Below are 23,819 nucleotides of genomic sequence, written 5' to 3' on the forward strand. Positions count from 1 at the left end.
GGGCAGTGGTGTTGGTTGGTGCGGGTGTCCCAGAAATGTTCTCTGAAGCGCTCTGCGAGTAGGCGTCCTCTCTCCCCAGTGTTATCCATTAGAAAGTCTACTGATCTAAGTGAATACTGCCAGCTACTGGTCAACATTTCCATGTTGATAGAGAACTCCGTTAAGGAGATTCTTTTTCTTTTGTAAGGAGTTACCAACTTATGCGACTGGTGAAGCAACATTTAAGTTAGCTAATAATAACTTGGATGAAACAAACTTACTGAGGCTATGTGTATCTGCATTAACAAAGCAGCATCCATGATTGTGAAAGTCAAAGGATTTGACAATAATCTGAAAGAGCAAAATCATGACATTCAGATCAGCTGAACGCAGCTGTCACAGTCTCATATTCCTCCAACTGAAGCGCTTGTAGCCAAAACAATGCCACTAGAATTAGCTGCAGTATCAGAGCAAGCCGTGAAAATCATGAATACATAAAGTCACAGCCATTGAAGTCAGAATTTTCACTATTTTCTGTGCAGAGATGGGGGCTGAGCATCAGTGCTTACTGTTCCTACTGAGGTGCAATGAGTACCTTGAGGGAATGTTCTCTCAAGAATAGTGTTTCTTCCTTTCTTTATTTCCTGCCATCCTCCTCTTCTCCTCTTTCTCTTAAAGATTGACTCTTTGCTGCCAAATGGCACCAAATGTAAGAGAGAATCCTCCAATGCCTCGTTCAAGTGGCTATTCCTCCTGTATAAAGCTTAACAGTGAGTGTTGGCAGTAAGTTCAACATTGGGGTCACATTGCAATCTGACACTGCCTTCCTCTGGCATCCCTACAAAGAATCTTGTGGCAGGAATGTCACAAGAAAGCAGGCAAGAGGAGCCTGGTTTTGCTCTCCTAAATCTACTTGGAATTACCATTGAGCCCACTGATACTGGTTTGAAGAGCAAAGACTGGGAATTGTAACAGAGATCTTTTTGATCTATATGGTTCAGCTATTCATTGCCTTAGTTAGCTGAGGTATTAAGACAGCTCACTTTTTTTTGTGATATTTTATTATATCAAGCAACTCTTATGCATGGTGATTTATCTAAGGTGATGTGGAGGAGCCAGTTTTGGACTGGCATAAACAAAGTTAAAAATCACACAACACCAGGTTGTAGTCCAACAGATTTATTTGGAAGCCCTAGCTTTCAGAGCACTGCAACTACCTGATGAAGGAGCAGTGCTCCGAAAGCTAGTGATTCCAAATAAACCTGTTGGACTATAACCTGGTGTTGTATAATTTTTAACTTCTATTCCCATCTTAGGTAAAGTTAAGTGTAGCCATAATTTGACATGCTGCCACTGCATGCTGAAATTCCATGATGGTGCCTACGACAGCAGTTGATTTATCACAGGATGCAGACATATAATTTCACAATCATACATTGTGTTACCTATTACTGCTGAAATTAAATATCTAGTTTACAAATGTTTCTGGGTGGAAGGGAAGCTGTTGATGTGCAGATCACATGGTTGTAACAGTGCAGAGGCTTAGCTACATTAAAGAAATTGGAAGACGATGAAAGGAAATGACAGATAATGCCAGCAAATAGTTGCACTGCTGTGATGAGGAGTGGGCTGAGGATTAGTATAATGTGCACGTGGCTGCAGAATTGCTGACATCTCCTTTCAATATTGTACAAGAATGTTACAAGTGAGAGTAAAAATGCGACATGGAAGCAAACCCTACCAGACAAGCAAAAGAGGGCGAGAGACAGACAGACAGCTCTTCTTAAATATTATTTTTACCCTCGTCCTTTCTCAGCCCACCTGGCAAAGTGGCTATAAGAGCCTGGGGAATGAAATATTACTAAGCACAAAGCAGAGTGAGTCTCAAGATAAAAGCATCTAACATTATCCTTGTGAGAATGCTGCTTAGCTGGTAGAAGCTGAAGTTGTACACCGTGAGATGAATTCATGGCGATATACCACTCAGACTGCAAGCTTAAAAGAGCATCTGAGATTGCCACAGGGCCTGAGAGTGGCTCAATGCAGCATAAATGGAAGCATGCATTTCTGATCTCAGGCATCATCGTCCCCAGTGGTGAAGAGTTTTTGTTTTACCTTAGTGATAGCTAACCATCAGATTAATATATTTACCCCTTAATGGTTTGTGAATTACAGACAAAGTGCAATGATTTCAGTAATCTATTCACTTTGCACTGAAGTAATAGTTTGCACATGTGATGTATATGTGCTACACTTATTTAGGACATATCTCTTTTTAACTGTAAGTCAATGGTGCTGTTTTAAATATATATTGCTGGTGGTCTTCAAAGAGAAGTGAACACAGGAGCCTCTTTATATTCTATGACCTAAAGAAATGGAAGCTGAGAGCAATAAGCCTGTAATTAAAAAAATAGGAGGTATCTAGTTTCTGTAGCAAAGAAAAATCAGTCCTCAAGCAGGCTTTATAGATTGAATTTTTTGTTACTGTATTGATTGGACATGTTTTGTTTTAATTTATGGAGATAAATACCAAAATATGTACACTTACTTTTTAGTTTTCTGCAGGTAATTGCTGCAATTGCATGAAAAGATGTGATTTACAAAATACTATTATTTAGAATATATTGTCCTTTCTTTTGTTCTATATTCCCTTCTTACCTCATCTTCACCTTGGGATTCTCTCTTTGTTGTAGTTATAATTCTAACTTTGTAAAAGTTAGACCTTTTATATCAATAGAGAGAGAGGAGAAGACTGTGACAGCCAGGTATGCTGTTCTTATTATCTGATGTTCACTGTATTTTCTTTGACTGGTGCTCTTGTTCCTTGATGTCATACACTCTCCCACTGTGTTCCTTCTGCTTGTTATCTGCCTTGTTTTCCGTCTGTAATGTCAAGAATACAAGAAGTGGGAGAAGGAGTACATCACATGACCCATCAAGCCTGCTCCACCATCCTCTAAAATCATGGCGGATCTTGGGTTTCAACCCTACTTCATAGAATCTCTACAGTGTGGAAAGAGGCCGTTTGGCTCAACCTTCCAAAGGGGATCCCACCCAGAACCCCAAGCTATCCCCTTAACCCCACATTTACCATAGCTAGCCCCTGCACATCACTGGATACTAAGGGGCAATTTATCATGGCCAATCCACCTAATTTGCTTTGGACTGTGAAAAGAAACCGGAGCACCCAGTGGAAACCAGTGCAGACACAGGGAGAGTATGCAAACTCCACACAGACAGTCACTCAAAGTTGGAATTGAACCCAGGGTTTCTGGTGTTGTGATTCAGCAGTGCTAACCACTGAATAACCATGTCACCCACCGGACCCTCAAATGCATCAGTTCCCTGAGGGACTGAAAACTGTCCATTTGAGCCTTAAAAATATTCAACATGGAGCACTCACAAGCCTCTTGAGTTGTAGGCGTGGGGGTTGTTGTGGGGGGCACTTCCAACAGTTCACATGCTTTTAAGTGATGCCTAGACCACCACAGAAACCAACCTTCCATCCATGGACTCCATTTACACAACCTGCTCCCATTGAAAGGCTGCCAACATCATCAAAAACCCATCACCCCCCAGTAACAATTGCCTACAACCTCTTCCTTCAGGAAGAAGGTGCAGAAGCCTGAACATATGGGCCAGCAGGGTCAGGAACAGCTTCTTCCCAGCCATTATTAGACTGACAAATGGATTCTCTAGCCTCAAATAATGCTGATCTTGCTTACGCTGATTTTGCCTACTCGCTGCCCAGTGCAATTTAACCTTTATGCCTCAGTCTAAGTCTTTTTGATCTTTACATCTTTGCTTACTATGATCTGCTTGCAATGCTCATAAGCAAAGCTTTTCATTGTACCTCGGTACACATGACAACAAATCAATCAATCAATCAAATTTCTCCTTAACTCATTCCTAAATAAATGGCCCTTTATCATGATATTGTGTCCCCATATCTTAGATTCCACAACAAGTGGACGTGTTTTAGTGTCAACCCTATCAAACCCATTCCAAATGTTTTGGACTGAAACTTAATGTTTTTGTTGAAATGTCAGGTGTCTTTTTGGAAGGTTTTTAGCGATGTGGCCATGCAAAATTTATCGCTGTGCCTTAGCAAACTCACCTCATCAACTACCTATGTGCTCGTATGGCATTCTTCTTGACCAAATCTAGTCCATTTCTTACCATGTGCCATTCCAAGAACAACCCACTACTCAGCAGATACGTCTGAAAGACTTCATCCCTGGGTGCCCTGGCCAAATTTAACAGGCAACTGTGTATTCGGATGAGCACTGGCAATCTGGCATTGCCCCACACTGACAACATAATCGCACAGCAGCCACAAAGCACATGGCTGACAGTCCCTCATTGCTGTTTGACCACTAAGCCACACTGTGTACCTGTCCTTGGCTAATTCTTGTCTAACCACACTCTAGAAATTACCCCTGCCCTATCCACAATGCCCCATGTAGATCTACAGTGTCATTGTTTAGTAGAGGAACATCACACACAGACAAACAGCTGGGGCAATTCCAAAGATGAGATTTTATTGATACCCAACAAAAATAAACACTAACAAAATAATTAGAAGCAGTAGCTTGCCCCCCACAATGTAAACAAATGCGAGCATCATGGCCAAAACTATTTAACATTCCATGATTGTCTGCTGCACCCTGGAACTTCATGTCAATCAAATCCTGCCTGGCTTGCAGTGCTTGATGCAACTGAATTCTGTCAAAGGCCAGGGCAGCTGCCTTTAGTTCAATGTTCTCACCCTTGGAAGGCTGTTCCCATTCTCCCAGTTCCTCAGCATTCATGACATTACCTTGTTGTCTGCTCATTTTGTGCACATCAGAGCACCACAGGATGATGATGATGATGCACACTTTGTCCAGATTATACTGTAGGGCACCCTGCAAGCTGGTCCAATTCACAGAACCACATCTTTCACAGCCCATCATCTGGCCCACTAACACTCTGATTGCAATATACATATCAACTTGTTGACGATGCCATGCTGGCTGAGTGACGGACAAGCAGTGTCCACAGTGCTCTGGATGCCCTTCTCCTCCCAGATTGACATAAATCATTCAAATTTTCATTGTATTCAGTAGACTGCATTGTCATACTTAATGACAAGTAATGAAGAAAATTATTTCCTTTCTCCCTCATCACCCTTGGAAGTTTCAGAATTGATGGAATACGTTTGGCCAGTATTCGTTTCTTTTTTTAAAGTTAATATCACTAACTTCTGCATCACTGAGATGCCAGTGTTAGATGTGCAAGGACCATGGCATGGTGCAAATCACCTTTGATCAGCATTTGAATCCCAAGCATGTTTATTCTGTATGCATTGCAAATGGGCAAAGAAATGATTGGAAATATAATGTAAATCAAGTTTGCAAACACTTGTTTTGTACAGTTGGACCTTCAGTGTCCTAAGCATTCAGCAGACTGGATCCTGTGTTTTGTCCATTAAAGTTACACCCACCCTGGTAATATTCCAGCCATTATCCAGAGACCAGCAGGTGATCACAGGAAATGCAGCTCGTAATGAGCACCATTGGCACCAGGATCCGCTTGATTACCCTGTGCTCATGCAGAGCCTCCATGTACCCATTTATTTTCCACTATCCCTCTAATTCACTTCCACCTATCCCCCCAAAATGGCGACACCATACATTGAAATGCACTTCAAAACGTCTTCCCTGCCTCTGAACCCTGGCATTATACTTTAATAATGCCTGTCTGGTTTTCTACACTGTGCCTGCGAAGAGCACCATCTGTGCAACTCCCTAACTGATGTTACACCTGTCCACTGACTTCTTGTGATGGATTGCCCCGACTGTAAATGGACAGATTCAGTGACTGTGACTGGCCTGAGTGGACAACTGAACATTTCCAGGTCCTCAGACTGTGTCTGCTTTGTGCCAGTGACTGACAATACTGGGACCACTTAACCAACAGCAGCACCGTCTTGACTGGACTCAGGACTAGACTGCACCACTTTCTAACATGGACATTCTAACATTTGGTTGAATAAACAGTGTGCTTGGCAGTTGCTCCATGCTCCAAGTGTTAAATTGAAGTTTCAGTGTGTTGGTCAACAAGATATCCCAGCCCTGGGATGAATTCCCACTGACAAACATCATTAGCAGCCTATCCATGTACGTGCACACAAGAGAATGTAATTACAGCAGTACTGATAGCTTTTAGGCTCTGGCTGAAGTGTCAACTCACTAACAGGCATGGCATGGTCCAGCAAGACATGGCAAGACATTGATGCTGCCAGCATACAGCTAGGCACTGAGTGAATACCAAGGAAGCAAGTGATTAGCACTGAGATGTCGCTCTATGCTTGCTAAGCATCCTGCCAGTGAGTCGGAGAGATGCCATGATGATAGTGAGGGAGTTGGCATATATGAAATACCAAAGTCATGGGCATGTGGTGGGTGCAGCTGGTGTCCATAGAGCACACACTGAGATGTTATTCTACTGTGAGCAACATGGAGATTCCTAGCTGCCAGTAGTGAGCTGAATTCGCCAGGTACTTGCTTTGTCTTCCATATCACGAAGTCTCGACATCTCTTTTGTTTGGCGCATTTAGTAAGATAGGAAGCTGCTTACTAATGAGGCTGTTTATCCAGCATTTACAATCAATAACCCACCTTAATGGCAACTTGCTGCTTCTGAGCAAGAAACTCGCCACAGCACCTGACAGATGCATAAAAGATACACGTAGGCATTGCTGGACGTATCGCATGATTCTGCCACAAATTATGCCATAGCCCACATTGTGTAGGCCCCTTTTAGATTCAATGAGATCACCTCTTCTTGTTCTAAATTCAGTCAGTGTGGGCCCAGTTTACTGAGCTTCTCATGAGTGGACAACCATCTTATTTCAAGGTCCAATTCCTTGACCTTTTACCGTACTGCGTCCAAAGCAAGAATATCTTCCTTAAGTATGTCAACTAAAACTGCACACAATAGTCCAGTTTCATTAAAACTCTGACCATTTGTAGTGACACCTCTTTATTCCTGTACTCTAGCCCTCTTGCAATAAAAAACAACTTGCTGTTTGCCTTCATAATTGCTGCTATTCCCACATGCTAACTTTCTGCAATCCATGGAAAAACCCAAGATTTGTTGAGCGTCAAAATTTAGAAGTTTCACACCTTTTCAAAAATAGTCTGCTTTTCTATTCTTATGATCAAAGTGAATAATTTCACACTTTCTTACATTATACTAGACCTGTCATCTGTTACCCACTCATTTATTGTGCCTATAAGTCTTTGTATCCTTTCCCAGTTTAGCTTTGTACCTATCACCACAAAACTAGCTGCATTTCTCTCAGTCTGTGCATCTAAATTATGAATATAGTTTGTAAATAACTGAGGCCCCAGCAGTGATCTTTGCGGAACTTCATTAGTCATAGACTGCTAATTTTAAAATGCGCATTTTTATGCCTACTCTTTATCTCCCATCATTTAAGGAATCGTATATCCATACCAACACATTATCCATTTCCATGAGTCTTATCCAGATGATTAATCTTTGCTTTAATTGGGACTTTATTGAATGTCATTTGGAAATCCAAATATATTAAATCTACCAGTACCCCTTTATTTGCCCAATGATTACTTCTTCAAAAAAGCCCAATAAATCGATAAAACTGGATTTCATTTCTGTAAATTATGTTGACTTTTTTAAATTATACAATACCTTTGTAAATGCATATTTTGGAGTTGCTTTAAAGTAGATTTCAGCAATTTCCCAATGACTAATGTTAGACTAACTGGGCTGCAGTTCATTGTTTTTTTCCTATTCCCGCCTTCCTTGAAAAATATTGTTACATTCACCCCACCTTTTATCCCAACCTTGCTAGTTCTCACACATCACTTTTCAGTAACTTAAGTTCCATTGAAGTGAAAGATAAAAAAAAGAAAATTGATTTAACTATCCTGGCTTTCACGTTTAGCCATATGTTGAGGATTGATAGGACAATAAAAAGATATCTGAGTACAGGAGAAGAATTAGCATAATCTTCCATATAGAGAACTGAGTGCACATGGACTATTATGACTAACCTAATTTTAGATGATCAATTTATTTATTTATATTATAGAAAAAGGAACATATCTTGGAAAAGTGTCAGAAGAAAGGAGGGAGAAAATAAACATTGAGAAATGCACAAGTGTAATATTTCAGTACAATCTGGACTAATTGATGACATGATCTCTTGAACAATTGCAAGTGGTGTCTAAAATGTTTTGGTGCCGACTGTCTCCAATGGAGCTTCACATCTATTATTGCATGGGCCACTCAGGTCACTGTGCTGTATTGGTCTCCTGATGAAGCTTACTGCAATCATTGGTTTTAACTGTAGGAATCTACAGGGGCTGTTTGGCCTAGTATTGCAAAGGAAAATTGTTTCGAGGTCTAACTAGAAGAATGTCCTTTAGTTAACAAGACATAATTTATTGTATGTTAGCAACTACTTACAAATTGCATTGATGTGATAGATATTGTTACAGAGGAGGACTAGATATCAAGTCTTACTTCTTCCAGATCCTAAGCTATTTTACTCACATATCAACATAGCATCATTATAGTGGTTGGTGCTAATGGCTTTCCTTGCATTAACCTTTTCTGACCCTTATACAATACTTTATCCCAACTGTTTTCTAGTTGTTTTCCCTCATTAAATTGCATATTTGCGTATATAATTACAAATATCGTTACCCATCTCCCTTCAAGTCTCTGACTTTACAGATTCAGGTGATTTGGAGGTTTTACTATTCTCTGAGAATGTGTTCTCTTCAAACTTGAAGACTGGTAATTTGCTGGGGTTGTCTTCCTGATAGGCTGAGGTCAGCTGACCCCTTTAAACTGGAGGAACTTTAACTGCTTGCATATTCTTCATGGATGATATGCTCTCCTGAAATAGGCAATTTCTCCTTTGCAGTGTGTTGAATTATTGGACATACGTATCACATCTTTAATCAGTGACAGCAGATGTAAATTCTCAATCTGCCAAAAGATTTGTGCAGAAGCAGGTAAACTCTTCACTTCAACTTGCTGATTAGTTTGGAAATTCTCCTTCACCCTCAGTTATTGCATTACTAGTGAAACTGTCATGTTCACTTCCTCAATCTTGCTATTTGAGGATAGCTTCAGGCATGGTGTAATCCCTGCCACAGTTACTGAGGATTCTTCCCATGAAGATAAGAAAGTCAAATATTCTGCTTGAACTTGCCTCCTTTGAGTCACCCCAGCATCTAACATCAGACCTGAATCTGTCAAAACGATTTGTTCACCAAGCTGTGTTGTATTTTGCATTACATCAGTTCTCTGACTTGGCTCCACTGGGGTATGCTGTTCATTGGTTATCTTATGCTCAATTTTTCTTCACAAACCTTGCTGCCTGTCGCAGTTTAAGTACCCTCAGCGGTGAGAGTGGATGACATTTGTGTAAATCCAGTAGAATCTCAGGTTCTCGGTTCTTTGATAGTATAAAACAAATTTCTTATGTCAACAATATGTTTAGTTTCCACCAAGAATCGAGTGAATATCATGAAATATGACATTGGCTACCCCTTATTGGTTGGTCCTTGATTGACAGTTCCTTGACCAGCTATTTGACTTCATGTAGTTTAACTGCTTCTGCAATTTTAAAGAAGATTGAGGTCAAGACATGCCTTCTTACTCAATAATGAGAATCCGTAATTGTAAAGTATGTATAGATTTTCTATAATTGGAGAATTGAATTGCATGCATCGTACCATTTATCTTTGCCTCTTGGACCATGTATTTGCACTATTGTTGGTTTCAAACAGTGTTTTTGTAACCATCACTCACTACCTGATAATATAGTGACACTTGCCGCAGTGTCTACCTTGAAATACATGAGATGACAATTGATATAAGTATCAGCTCACTAAAATGTAAGGTCTGAATCATAAATTTCTCCTAGGAAGCCTTTAGGTTTTACTTCTGTTGTAGACTGTTAATACCTCATTAACCTTCTGTTGTAGGCTATTCCTATCATGGGGGTTAAAGATATACATTGCATACCAATGACCCAAAACTCAAGTTATTGCCCAAAGCAGCAAAATTTATCATTTGATTTCTGTTCATACAATCAGTGAAATAGTTCAATAATACTAGTAGGGACATGATTTGGTTGCTTCGTTTCCCAGAGGATCAATCAGGATCAGGTGGTTGATCCATCCTTGTCTATGCTCCTTTCAGGTAAAGGACCAGGCTACCTGCATTTTTGTCCAGGTGCAGCTACAGCCCTGAGTTCAATGAGCACTATGCTAAAATAGATCTCTGCTTCCTGCCCCATACATACTTTCTGACTGATCCATTATTATGAAGCCAGCCGACCATGATTGGTAGGCTTACCTTCATTCCTGGAAAACCTCCCTGTTGCAGAAAAGTGATGGTTACAACTATGCAATATCCTTCTTGAGCTGTTTACTGGACTCTGCTCTGGTATACGTGCTGATTTACTTTCTTTTTACTCTACCTGGTTTGTGTGATAGGTCGACTCTCCTCGTGTGATACTGGTTTCACGAAGCAACTGTTGCACAAGAACGATGGTAAACTGTACAGTTCTACTCCATGATGTTTTGCACACTATATTTAAAGTTTAGGCAAAAACAAAAGAAAACCTGTAAGAATGCTGCACATACATATTTGTTGGAGAAAAAAACTACATTTGTTGATTGACCTCTGTTTCAGTAACTGTATAACATTCGCTCAAAATCATACATATAGCATCAACATTCATTATTAATGCATTTGTAGAATTAGCCCATGTATGCATTTAGTGGTTTTGTCAGGGTCAGTGGTTTGCCCTAAAGTTATAGTTTTGAGCTCATCACTAGATCAAGCTTCCGAGGGCTTTTTGAGTTTAGTTATGTCAACCTTATAAATGTACCTGAGCAAAATGACTTCACATTGGCTCAAGTAATTATGCTAAGTTTGTGCAGCTGACAACAGTGTTGAAAGTTATCATATTAACAACTAGATGCAACATATATTGACACAATGGACATAGTCACAGACACTTTAAGAGAACCAGATATTAGGATCTGAAAAGAATGACCTGAGGACGCTTTGTCTACAAGTATTTGTGACACCACTTATTGGGTGGTGCTTTTTGTACTTCTCAATGTTAACCCTTCCAGACCCATTTGCAATTATTAATTTTACTGCATGTGGAGGGTCATGTGGCCATAAGACATGTGTTGAAGAAAAAACTGCTCAAAATTTGCCTCCTTCGACTCCATTTCCAAGAGATTATGAGGGCTGATTTGGCAAAAGATTTTGTCACATTATAATATGGCAGCAGCAATTGGAAATATTCGCTTCTATAAATGTCACTGCCATTCAAGGAAAAAGACAAAAACCTGTGAGAAAACTTTGAGTGTATCTTTGAGTTTTTCAGTAGCTTAAAAGCAAACATAGCCTACCAGAATCTATGAATGCAGGAGCCACCTCCTTAATGCAGCTAAAATTGGCTCAAGAAATATTGGAAAAGTTTGAGTATACCATGAAAAGTCTTATCAGGACAACAGGAAGAAAAATTCCAAATGTATGGAATGAGCTGCCAGAGGAAATGGGGAGGCTGGGACAATTATAACATTTAAAAGGCATCTGGATGGGTACATGAATAGGAAAGGTTTAGAGGGATATGGGCCAAGTGCTGGCAAATGGGACTAGATGAATTTAGGATACCTGGTCACCATAGACACGTTGGACCGAAGGATCTGTTTCCATGCTGTATAACTATGACTCTATTAGTCCATACACCCATGATACAGGAGACAATACTAGATGTGAGTGAAGTCCCTTAGAGAAAATGTGAAAATCATTATATTTAATAAGAAGTTCTAGGCTGAGGAGCTAATGCAATGCTTAAAGTATTATATTCAGCAAATAAGTTTTTTTTAAACCTGGGAAAAAGCTGCAAGAAAAGTCTTTGTAAACTAAAGGGCATTTGTTAAGAAATTGATAATAAATCAACTTCTGGCCATGACAAAATTGAAGGTAGAAGAGTCTAAAGTGCTTGAAAAGAAAAGTAATTTATTTTTGTTCAACTGAAAGTATTTCTTTAAAATACATTATTGTCACAATGCCTTCTTTCCCCAATGTAAATGATGCAAAAAATTTGTAGAATGAAAGTGCTGTCAGTCTGAGAGTGGAATCACACTTGTGTCCCACATAACCCTTGTCATTTTCCTTGGACAATGCCTCAGCAATTCCAGTAATCAGTTAGAGGGCAGATTGCTGTGACACCCTGAGGGTACCTTTAGACTTTGACATTTACAGGCATGTTGGCTGCAGTCGGAATTTGTAAGGTGGCAAATTGAGTTTGCATGAGATCATCTGACCTTGAGTTGCAGTCATCTAAGCTTGCTTGAGTGCAGTGTGACATTCTACATCAGCTGTGTGACCTTGAATTACTGAAATCTAAGCTTCCATGACAACACTGTGATGTTGGTGGCTTCTGCATGTGCTGCAAAGGAAGTGCCACATTGACTACCAGATTTGGCATTATGGCTGGCTCCACAAATGTGCTGACCAAGTTGACTACCACTTCTGTGCTGGAAAATGTCAGTTTCAAGCTCTACACAAAGCCTTGTAACAATTTACTGTGAGAAAATTCTATGCTCCTTGCCATCGCCTTCAAGATTTCGGACAGGCACTGCAAATGCACCAGGCATTCCATGCATAACCCAAAGCTGTCTGGTATGCTGTCCCATCGATGTAGTTATTTGAATCTTCTTTTGCAGAATGTGAATGCACCCTTGGCCTTTGGTCAACTCGCCTTGTCCTCTCCCCTGCCTGTTGTCACTGAAGCCGATTGTTTCAAAATGCACAGATTTTGGCGAAGATGCCTTTTAAAGTATGAGCAGTAGCAAGTGTCCAAGCTGGTTGTGAGTAAACGAGAGGAAATGATCATGTTGCTTTTTTACCTCTTTTTTAATGCTGTTCCGTGATAGACCTTCTATTTCTGCCAGGCTTGGTTGCAGTTTACGGGCATCTGAGAGGAGAAAGCTACAAGTGTAAGTTAAGCATAAGGGATAGAGAAAAAAAGCAAGAGGTTCAGGATTACACCATCTGTAGCTTTTAAAGCAGAAAAGATTGTGGGAAGAGGAGGAAATGGGATGTGAAAAGTAGGATAAAGAATGAAAGTACCACCATTTCTTTGTAGCTGCACCCCTGGCCAAGGTAACATGAGTGATGGGCTACTCCAAAAATGTTGATCACATTCACTTCCATCAGGATAAGGAGAAGCAATGATTGGCTCTGCCAGCTAACCCCTGACCTTACAGTTGTGCAACAATTGTTCCTTCTCAGAGTAGCTTCCACCAACAGTTCCAGCATTTATTCTCAACAAAATACTCTCCCACTTTCAGATGTGCAAGCAGACTAACTTTAACTGGTGCTAGCCTTGCACAATCCAGCACCCTCTGCAGAGGCATGCGACCTTTCAACAGTGTGTTTACTGTAGTCCGTGCATAGCCATCATACGTATTAGCAGGCAACAAAGAGTCAACATGCTGTCTTTATCAGAGACAACTGGCATGAATTAATGCCTCATTGTGAACCCTTGACACATTTTTAGGTGCTGGTCAGTTTGGCATCTAGCCTGTCAAGTGCATTGGTGAACATCATAAAGGATAATAAGATCAATATGTTGAATTCCACAGTTTATCAATTAACTGTTTTTAACTCTGACACTAATTTAAACATAGAAACATGGAAAATGGGAGCAGGATTAGGACACTTAATTCTACTCCATCATTCATTATGATCATAGCTGATCATCCAACCAAGTGCCCTGTAACTGCTTTTCTCCATATTCTTTAATCCCATTAGCTCCAAGAACTATATCTAACTCCGTCTTGAAAACATTCAGTGCCTTGCTATCAATTGATTTCTGTGGCAGAGAATTCGACAGGCTTGCCACTTTCTGAATGAAGAAGTCTCTTCTCATCTCAGTCTTAAATGGCCTATACCATATTCTTAAACTGTGACCCAGTCAGATTAAAGTACAATTCATCATCGGCAACAATAGTCACTATCCAGGAAATTTAATCATCAGTAAATTTAAAATGTGTTAATTCAGATCCTCAGCACAACATTAGTTACTGATATTTCCCAGCTAGTTGCACAGTCATACTGTCAATATTCAGGATGTTCATTTTCAAAAATAAATGTTGAAAATAGCTATCTTGGTTATTTTGCATTCTAGATATTCTGACTCTCCGGCATTTTGTCCAATTGACCAGAGTTCATCTGTTATACCAGACAATAAGAGATGGCAGACTATTTGACCTTAGACAGGAGCTGGAGGGATAGGTGTACACGCAAGTCTTTGACCCTTTGACTCACATCAACACACCATGCAATCTGCTGGCAAGTCGTGTCCTTTAGTCCAGTGGCAAAGATACTGGGCTGAATCTTGACTTTATTTGGCTAAATCCAAATTGCATTGGTTTTGTTTGGATATTTTCTCCCTGAGAGGCTTAACGAATTTTCTCACCATATCTTACAAAATTCACCTCATTGCTTACGACTCCATCCTGACAGTGTCTCTCATTCAATTTCTATCCCATCTTACCACACACTATTCTCAGAATAACTCCCCATTCAGCAGTTATCCCAGAATTCATCAGCATTGCTTCCCTACATTATAATTAAACTCATGTTGTGTACTCAAACTAACGCAGTTGGTCCTGAGATATCCTGCATAATTGCTGACTTTCGCATTGGACATGGCAGACAGAACAAAATCAACACCCTCGTTTGCAGCAGCAGGGTTCTGGAGGTCCTGCAGCATGGGGTAGTGCACATGGAGGGCTTCCTCTCCCCCAGGAACACCTGTAGAACCTATGACACCAGACTATGCCAGCTTGGTCTGAGGTTTCCACCTGGGTTAAAGCAGTTTCATTCACCTGGGGGAATGTACAGTGCATTAAGTAAAAGGTCAATGTCCTTCTCCACTCCACCAGGGTAAATGCCACCAACTTCTTTCCAATATCTCATACTTACACTATCTCTGATGTTGTTCCCATCTCCCACCACTCCTGCTATTACCTGCAACAACCCCCCTCACTAACCCTCACCCACCCCAATCTCTGACATCACTAATCCTGCGTGCCCACTCACTCATTTAAGAATCTTTCCACCCACACCAACAGTAACAGCTCTCCCACCCACTTTCATCTTCCGTAATACTGCTTCTGTCTCATCCCATGAGGGTAAACAGCCAAAAGTAGGGCAAAAAGAATCAATGTGAGTTGCATGATGCCAATCGTTCAGGGCTTTGCCCCTTATGAGGACAGGGTCTTGAATCTGACCACTCCAAGCAGATTTTGGGCTGGTTTCAGATGCTCCCCATGACTTATTGTACCAGGAACCCCTGAGTGAAGGCATTCTCTTTTGACTTGACTGAGGCCTGTTGACAGCGATGGCAAACTTTACAGCTTTGAGTCAGTTCCAAATGGCGAAACAGGACAGCAGTAAAAAAGCCTGGTATCTTTAGTTGAGGAGACAAAGCACAAAGAAAGGTAAGGCCAGGTAGGTACAGAATGATTGAATGCTATTACATTGAGCAAAGAGCCCAGAAATGCAGACCAATCCACAACCGCATATATCCTTACAGCAATATTGCAATGAGAGTTACTGGTGTAGCATTGAAATGTAGACGTGTCCTGTAGGTGCTTTGCAATTATGCCATGAGGGTTCTTAGAAGCTGGCACATGTCAGATGCCAATTGTCCGTGAACATGTGCACGCAACCAGTGCCCATGAAGCCTGCCATGAAATATTGATGCCTGGCATCCAACATGAAGATCATTTGGAGCTGAATCTGCCAGATGCTCGCTCTGACCTCCTCACTGAGTTTTCCCAACATCTCACTTTATTTGGCGCGTTTAGGAAGATGGGAGGTTGAATATTAATGAGGCAGTTTGTGCCATTATCAACCCTTCATCTCCATCAATTGGCACCTCACCACTATTTTGCAAGAATATCTACACACCGCCTGTGAAAGATCTAAAGGATGGTGAAAGTTGCTCCTGATTTCGAGATAGGTCTCACTGCATGTGTTACCCCAGTCTTCTGCATGTCGGCATAACCCACAATGCTCAAATCCCTCTGAGATTCCTTTAATCAATTCCAATCCATCACACTGAGATCACCAGCTACTGCACCAATTTGAAACATAACTCGACTTGTATGGCTTGGTTCCAAACAGATTTATTATTGAGCCAGTTCTGCATTAAAATGTTATATCGGAACAGACAGAAAAATAACTGAACTGATGTTGAAATATGACCTTTGTGACTTTTATTTTAAATGGGATGTTAATGTTGGCATGCTGATAGTTGTTTTATTTTGTGGTAATTTTTTTTACCTCAGCAGTGTTGTCAAAAAATTGCATTAAAATGAAATGTGTGCTACAATCTGGTCACTCATCAAAAGAAAATGCTTTTCACTTAACAGGATTCTAATTGTATCATCCATACTTTGGCTGCCTGGCTTTGCTGTTTTCCTTTGCTGAATATTTACCAATTAAGTTTGATATAATTAAATGACACCATTAATTTTGTTTCCACATTTGTGATCACACTTTTCTGTACAAATCGTTTTTACACCTTACTTGGTTTTCCTGTATAGACCTAATCAATATTTATATGCATAGAATTGTGATGCTTGTGACTCCGAAATTTAAGCTTCTTTTCTTTTCCACTTTTATTTTTGATTATTCTCTCTTTGCTTTTAATTCTTTATAACTTTTGATCCTGAGGGATCAAGGTTATGTGTGGCACTTTGTCAAGTTTGCTGTTTTAAAAAGGAATGGTATGGATACATATTTGTTTGGAAACAGAATATAAAAGGGATGAAAATAGGTGAAGTAACCAAACGTATTATAGGATATACCTAACATAGTGCCTTCCAGGACCTCAGAATGCCTCAAAGCACAGCAAATGAAGTACTTTTTGGAGTTTATGTTGTTGGAATACAGCTGTCAATTTAGGTACACATATTAACATATTAACACTTCCAGTGTTTACTCTGGAGATTTAAAAAGTATAAAATGACAAGACTTCAGAAGCAGCTGTAGATGGGCCAAATGGACTCTTCTGTGCTTTCTAATATCATTGCAAGTTACAGAAAAGTTTGAGATTTTTGTCCAGTGAAGAAAATGAGCTTTATTGGAGACCTTACTGTAAGGAGCTGAACTGCACAGCTATTTGACAGCAGAAACCCAAAGAAGATAACATTTTTTATTGTTAAGTCAGTTGTTTCTCTTGTTTTAGTTTGATTTTGCCTAAGCTTTGATACTTCAACTAAATAAACGCATGCAAACCAATGAAGATTTGTTCATAAAAGCAAATTACTGCAGATGCTGGAATCTGAAACCAAAAGAGAAAATGCTGGAGAATCTCAGCAGGTCTGGCAGCATCTGTAAGGAGAGAAAAGAGCTGAAGTTTCGAGTCTAACTGACCCTTTGTCAAAGGTTTGTTAATATCTTGGCCAGGGTGAGCTTGAATTTGAAGTCAATTGGAGATCATGCAATATGTGGCAGAGGCAAATTTACGTTTCAAAAAGGGAGTGTCATGGGCTATGCAACAAAGTTATGCATTTTCTAGAGATGAAGGGGAGGAAAGAAACTGGTTAGAAATAGATCAGACCAAAAACTGGTTTGGAGATGCATTTTTGAGTTTTAACCTCAAGGGGAGAAAGAAGAAAAAGTGTTGAATCATCCAACGTTATTAGATGTAGCTCTGTTGATCCCTTTCAAAATTGAGTGCATATTTTCTCTATTTATTTTATAAGCTGTGGCTCACGGAAACCAAACATTGGCTGCTGTATTGTTTGTAACAGTTTCTTTCTCCAGGAGTTACTTTAAAATGTATTTGTTCAAACTGAGAATTTTTTTTTGTTCTGCACTACTGATAAAATGCGACCTGCAGGGGACCGGCAGATGTCAGGATTTGATGGAAAACTCAGTGTAATAATCTCTTTTGAAAGAAAAAAGCTTTTATTTATTTTGGTGCGCTGTGTACCTGCTCCATTTACAGATGCCAATTTTGACTTGATCTGCTATCTTTCACATTCAGCCTCCCATTTATCATTCTCTCAGTGCTCTGATGTGGTTCGTGTTTTTCTTCTTAAATAGCAATGTGTTCTGAAATGTGCTTAATGCTGATAGCAAATGTCATGGCTGTCACACACGCAAGCACGATAGCCAACTGATACTTGAAGAAAATGGACTGTTTATCAGAACTAAATATGATGATCCCCGCCCCACTTCTTCAGTAACACTGAATGCACAGCAAATAAATCATAAATATTCATCCATTTTTATTTTCCATTTACTTGTCTGTCTCCTCAACTAATCCAGTTTGGGTCATCCCAAGACGGTGATAACAGGTGGGGGCCTGCTCAACACATCATCTCTTTAGTGACCAGGCTGGCAACAATGTGTGGGAGCAGGCTCTGTGCAGTAAGGTGAACAAATGTATTTGTTTTGTTCGCGGCTACCTCCGATATTGTCTCCCATCAATTTCCTGAATGAAACAAGGAACTTGCAGTACAAGCACAAAACCTGTTCTATCACATCCAAACCTGTGATTATTTGGAGCTAAAAAGGACAAGGGCAGCAGACACATGGGAACACCACAAAAATTGCAATAAAACACCAACTAAATAATTGCTTCTTGCCGCGCTTCAAAATCAGATCAAAATTTGATGAGGGCCTCTGAGTCAGGATGTTTTCAGGAGACATGTATTTCAGACTGCGTAACATGTGGACAGCCACATTAGTATGGGGCAGATGAGTTGGTCTGCTAGACCTTTGTACAAGTTGTAATTTCACACAACTTCTGTCCAACATACCACATTATTTAGGCTGATTATTTGCTTTGCACTTTGATTGCATGTTGCTATAAGTTCAGATATGGCGGAATTTATAGACCCTAATCTACATTTCTGCCAGACCAACAGTCCAATATCTAAAAACTTGCTGACTTAGAAATACTATAACCAATTTACTGCTTGATTATGCCATGCAACCGCTTCTTTCAATGCAAACATGGTCCTTTCAAAATAGTTCTCCTTTCTTCCAGTGCAAAATAATAATAAAACAAAGTGAGAAAAAAAAGAGTTCACATGGATAAGTATATTGTTAAAACTACTAAAATTTCAATACCCACAAGTTAAATATGGGGAAGGAAATTATAAACATTTACCAGCTGATAGATGATTTAGTTATAACTCCGTGGGTGGCACTTACTGTCTGAGTCAGTGTGACGATACGTGGCTTTAAGAGCTCTATTTTGTCCTAGGTTCTTTTTTGAAAAGAAGTTTTAAGGCAGATGTGCTGAGCTGGCTATTGAAAGCCCATAAAGTAAACAGCTCATGAGGCCTTGGGTTTTTCTTTCTTTCTAATGTAGAAACAGTAGAAGCAGCTTAAATGGGTGGGGCAAGCTCCCAAAGAGCCAGGATTTTTAGTTTTAGCTTTTCACTCACAGTTGCTGGGTCTTGAAACTGGGTAGAAGCTGCACTACATCTCTCTCTGCGACTCTCTGTCTCAGCTCCAGCTGCTGGAGTCGCATGTGAGACAATCTTTTACCAAGAGTGTGTTTATGGGATGTCACTATATTGGAGCAGTTAACTTTTGGTTGTTAAATAATCTATTATTCTCTTATGTTTTCCAATAGAGTTGTTATTCCAATTTCCTCTTTCTTTTGTTGTATTTTAACTATAGTGTATGAATAAAGGGTGTTTTGCTTCAAATCTTATAGTTTGACCAGTCAAGTTGCATCCAGGATGTCATACCTTGTACTTGCCTTTAAAATAAGAAAAAGCTACCTTCTTAATATATTTTGAGGTGTTTGGTCTACTTTATTACTCTCAGTTTGAGTTCATGTCCAGAGACTTGGACACATAATCTAAATGGGCATTGAGGGTGAACTGAATTGCCTTTGGGGTGAGATGTTAAACTGCCATGGTGGCCCTTTTGGATGTACATACAAAATCCCCTGACACTATCAGAAGAAAAGCAGCTGAATTATCCACTGTGTTCTCCAACTGTGTTCATTAGTTATCCCTCAAACAATACCTGTTAAAATGTATTATCTGGCCATTTACCATTGCTGTTTGTAGGACCGTGTAGCAAAAAAAATTGCCTGGCATTACAACAGACCAATCTTTCAGAATCTTGAAATTATCTCCTTCAATAACAGAACAATTATCTGGTAACTACAAACAGAATGATCACCTGGGGAAAAGAAACAAAGAACTGTGAATGCTGCATATCAGAAACAAACACAGACATTGCTGGTAAAACTCAGCAGGTCTGACAGCATCTATGGAGAGCAAGCAGAGTTAACATTTCAGGTCCAGTGACCCTTCCTCAGACCCAGTTCCAGAACCAGTCACTGGACCCAAAATGTTAACTCTGCTTTCTCTCTGTAGATGCTGCCAGACCTGCTGAGTTTTTCTAGCAATGTTTGTTTTTGGTATGAACACCTGATAAAATGGGTTGACAGAAATCAACCTTCATTTCTGAGTTTGTTTCATGCTTCTGTTGCCCTCTTTTAGTTTAAAACTAATTTGGGACATCTTAAAGGTGTGAAAAACAGAATAAATGCAAGCCCTTTCTTTCTTATCAGGGTTCGCATTATCTTTTTTATCTGTTTACTTAAAAATACACCAATTTGGCTTTTGAAGGGCTTTATGTGACAATCTATAGAGTGCCTCAAAGCCAGTGTTGCAAATCTAATGGATTCTTAAATTTTTGTCTTGGGAAGTGAGTGTTGCTGGTAAGATCAGCATTTGTTGTTGGTCCCTAATTGTTCTCAAGAAAGTGATAGTACACTCTCTACACAAGCTGTTGCATTCCAAATGGTGCAGATGCATCCACAGAACGATTAGGAGTTCCAGGCATCTGGTAAAAAGACAATGAAGGAATGGCGACATAGTTCCAAATCAGAACAATGTGTGGTTTCCTTTGATGTTGAGCTTGTGTTCTGGCAGAGTTGCAGATAACAGACCTTAATTTCTTGAATATCTGTACTTAGAGCAACATGCAATCAAAGTGCAAAGCAAATAATCAGCCTAACTAATGTGGTATGTTGAACATAAGTGTGCGTGTAATTAGAACTTGCACAAAAATCCTGCACCTGAACTCATCTCCATAGATAGCAACATGCTGTCCACATGTTAATGCAGTCTGGTACACATGTTTCCTGCAAATACCTTGGCTCAGAGGCCCTCTTCAAATAACGATCTGATTTTCAGACACAGTAGGAAGCAATTATTTAGTTAGTGCTTTATTGGAATTTTTGAATATTTTCATGCTCATTGAGACTTGTTCTACATTTTCTGTTTTTTCTGATGCCTTTTTATGGCATATCTATAAGTCACATTAAAGATTGAAAGGCTTCCCCAATTGCAGTAACTTAAGCATGCCATGCCTAATGTGTATGAATGATAGTTAAATGAGTTGAAATTTTAGTTTCTGTATTTAAAGAAAGAATATATGGTATGGGTTTGAGACTTTTGGTGCCAATTGTTTCTGCCAAATTTTACACATTTTAAAAATCTGTTCTTGTCTGGGATGTGGATTTATTGCCCATCCCTCGTCTTCCTAGCACTGATTGGCTCTTTGGACCATTTCAGAATCAATTAAGAGTTAACCACACCACTGGCATCTTCCCAACAATATGGAAAGTTGCCCAGATATGTCCAGTACAGAAAAGCAGTACAAATACAATCCAATTGTTTACCATAGCTCTACTGTTAATCATTTACACAGTGTCTTCAATAGTGCTAGCAAGTAGCATTTGGTTTGGAATAACTTGGCCACTGATGCTTAGTTTGGGTTCCACTCAGCTCCTGACTCTCTTATAGACTTGGTTCAAATAGAGACAAAAGAGTTAAATTCCAGAGGTGACGTCAAGGACAGTTTATTTTATATCAAGGGCTGCATTTGACTGTGTGTGGCATCAAGGAGCCCAACCAAAACTGAAGACAACAGACATCATGTGGAAAACTCCCATTTGTTGAAGTCATACTCGGCACAAAGAAAAGTGGCTCTGACTATTAAGATGTTAGTCATATCAGTTACAAAGCATCTCTTCAGGAGTTCCTCAGGGTAGTGTCCTCAGCCAAACCATCTTCAGCGGCTTCTTCAATGATCTTCTCTCCATAAGGAGAGGATGTTTGCTGATGACTGTACAGTGCTCGTAAGATTTACAACTTCTCAGACACTAAAGTGATCTGTGTCAAAGTGCAGCAAGATTTGAATAATATCCAGGTTTGGGTTTACAAATGCCAAGTAATATTTGATCCGCAAAGGTGCCGGACAATGACATTAATGTTCAATGACATTACCATTACTGAATCCCCCACTACCAACATTCTGGAGGTTGCCATTAACCAGAAACGGAATTGAACAAGCCATATAAATGCTATAGTTAAAACAACAGGTCAGAGAATAGGAATCTTGCAGTGAATGACACACCTCCTGAAATCCCAGAGCCTATCCACCATCCTCAGGGCACAAGTCAGGAGTGTAATGGGATTGCACCCAGATACTTGGAGGAGTGCAGTCCCAACAATTCTCAAGAAGCTTCACAGCATTTAGGACATAGCTGCTCACTTGATATGCATCATATGGACAAATATTCACTCCCTCGACCACTGACGCTGAGAAATAGCAGTGTTCATCTTCTTCATAGGTTCATAAGATATAGGAGCAGAATTAGGCCATTGGGCCCATCAAGTCTGCTCCACCATTTGATCATGACTGATATGCTCCTCACCCCCATTTTCCTGCCTTCTCCCCATAACCGTTCAACGCATTGCCAATTAAAAATCTGTCTAACTCCTGCTTAATTTACTTACTGTCCCAGCATCCACTTACTTTGGGATACCGAATTCCACAGGTTTTCAATCGTTTGGGAGAAGTAGTTTCTCCTCAACTCTGCTTTAAATTTGCTACAACTTATGCAAAGACTATGACCAGTTGTCTGAGCGTACCCCACAAGAGGAAACATCAATTCCACAGCAGGTCAGGCAGCATCCGAGGAGCAGGAGAATTGACGGTATAGGTATAAGCCCTTCATCAGGAATGAGGCTTGTGGGTTGGGGCTGAGAGATAAATGGGAGGGAGGTGGGGTGGGGGGAAGGTAGCTGAGAAAGTGATAGGTGGATGAAGGTGAGGGAGAAGGTGTTAGGTCAGAGGCGGGGGAGTGATGGACAGGTCCAGAGGGCAGTGCTGAGTTGGAGGCTTGGGACTGGGATAATGTGGGGCAGGGGAAATGAGGAATCTGTTGAAATCCACATTTATCCAATGTGGTTGCAGGGTCCCAAAGCAGAATATGAGGCGTTCTTCCTCCAGGCGTCGGGTGGTAACGGTTTGGCAGTGGAGGAAGCCCAGAATGTGCATGTCCTTGACTGAGTGGGAGGGGGAGTTGAAGTATTTAGCCACAGGACAGTGGGGTTGGTGGATGCACGTGTCCAGAAATGTTCTCTGAAATGATCCGCAAGAAGGCGTCCTGTCTCCCCGATATAGAGGAGACCACACCGGATGCAACAGATGCAGGAGATAATGTTGGTAGAGGTTCAGAGCCTTCTATCCCTGTATCCAAGTCTGCATGATGCACTTCTGGGATTCATCAAGGCTCCTAAAACAACACCTTCCAAATCAATGACCATGATCGACTAGAAGGACAACGGTAGCAGATACATGGGAAGACCACCTCCTGCAAGTTCCTCTCCAAGCCACTCACCATCCTGACTTGGAATTATATC

At 40.3% G+C, this 23,819-nt stretch overlaps 1 protein-coding gene across 18 annotated transcripts in view; it reads left to right on the forward strand.

Moving 5' to 3' along the window:
- The window catches only part of LOC122556528 (teneurin-2-like), a 1,106,639-nt gene that overhangs the window by 733,057 nt on the left and 349,763 nt on the right, over positions 1-23,819 (forward strand). For 9 of the 18 annotated variants that reach the window (XM_043703277.1, XM_043703278.1, XM_043703280.1 and 6 more), the window contains exon 5: positions 10,521-10,577. The exons of the other annotated variants lie outside the window; for them this stretch is intronic. In XM_043703277.1, the coding sequence (XP_043559212.1) occupies positions 10,521-10,577 (57 nt within the window). The remainder of the gene's footprint in view (positions 1-10,520; positions 10,578-23,819) is intronic. 18 annotated transcript variants of the gene reach the window in all.

Source organism: Chiloscyllium plagiosum, chromosome 14 (assembly GCF_004010195.1).
Source record: "Chiloscyllium plagiosum isolate BGI_BamShark_2017 chromosome 14, ASM401019v2, whole genome shotgun sequence".
In the NCBI taxonomy this organism is placed as follows: Eukaryota; Metazoa; Chordata; class Chondrichthyes; order Orectolobiformes; family Hemiscylliidae; genus Chiloscyllium; species Chiloscyllium plagiosum.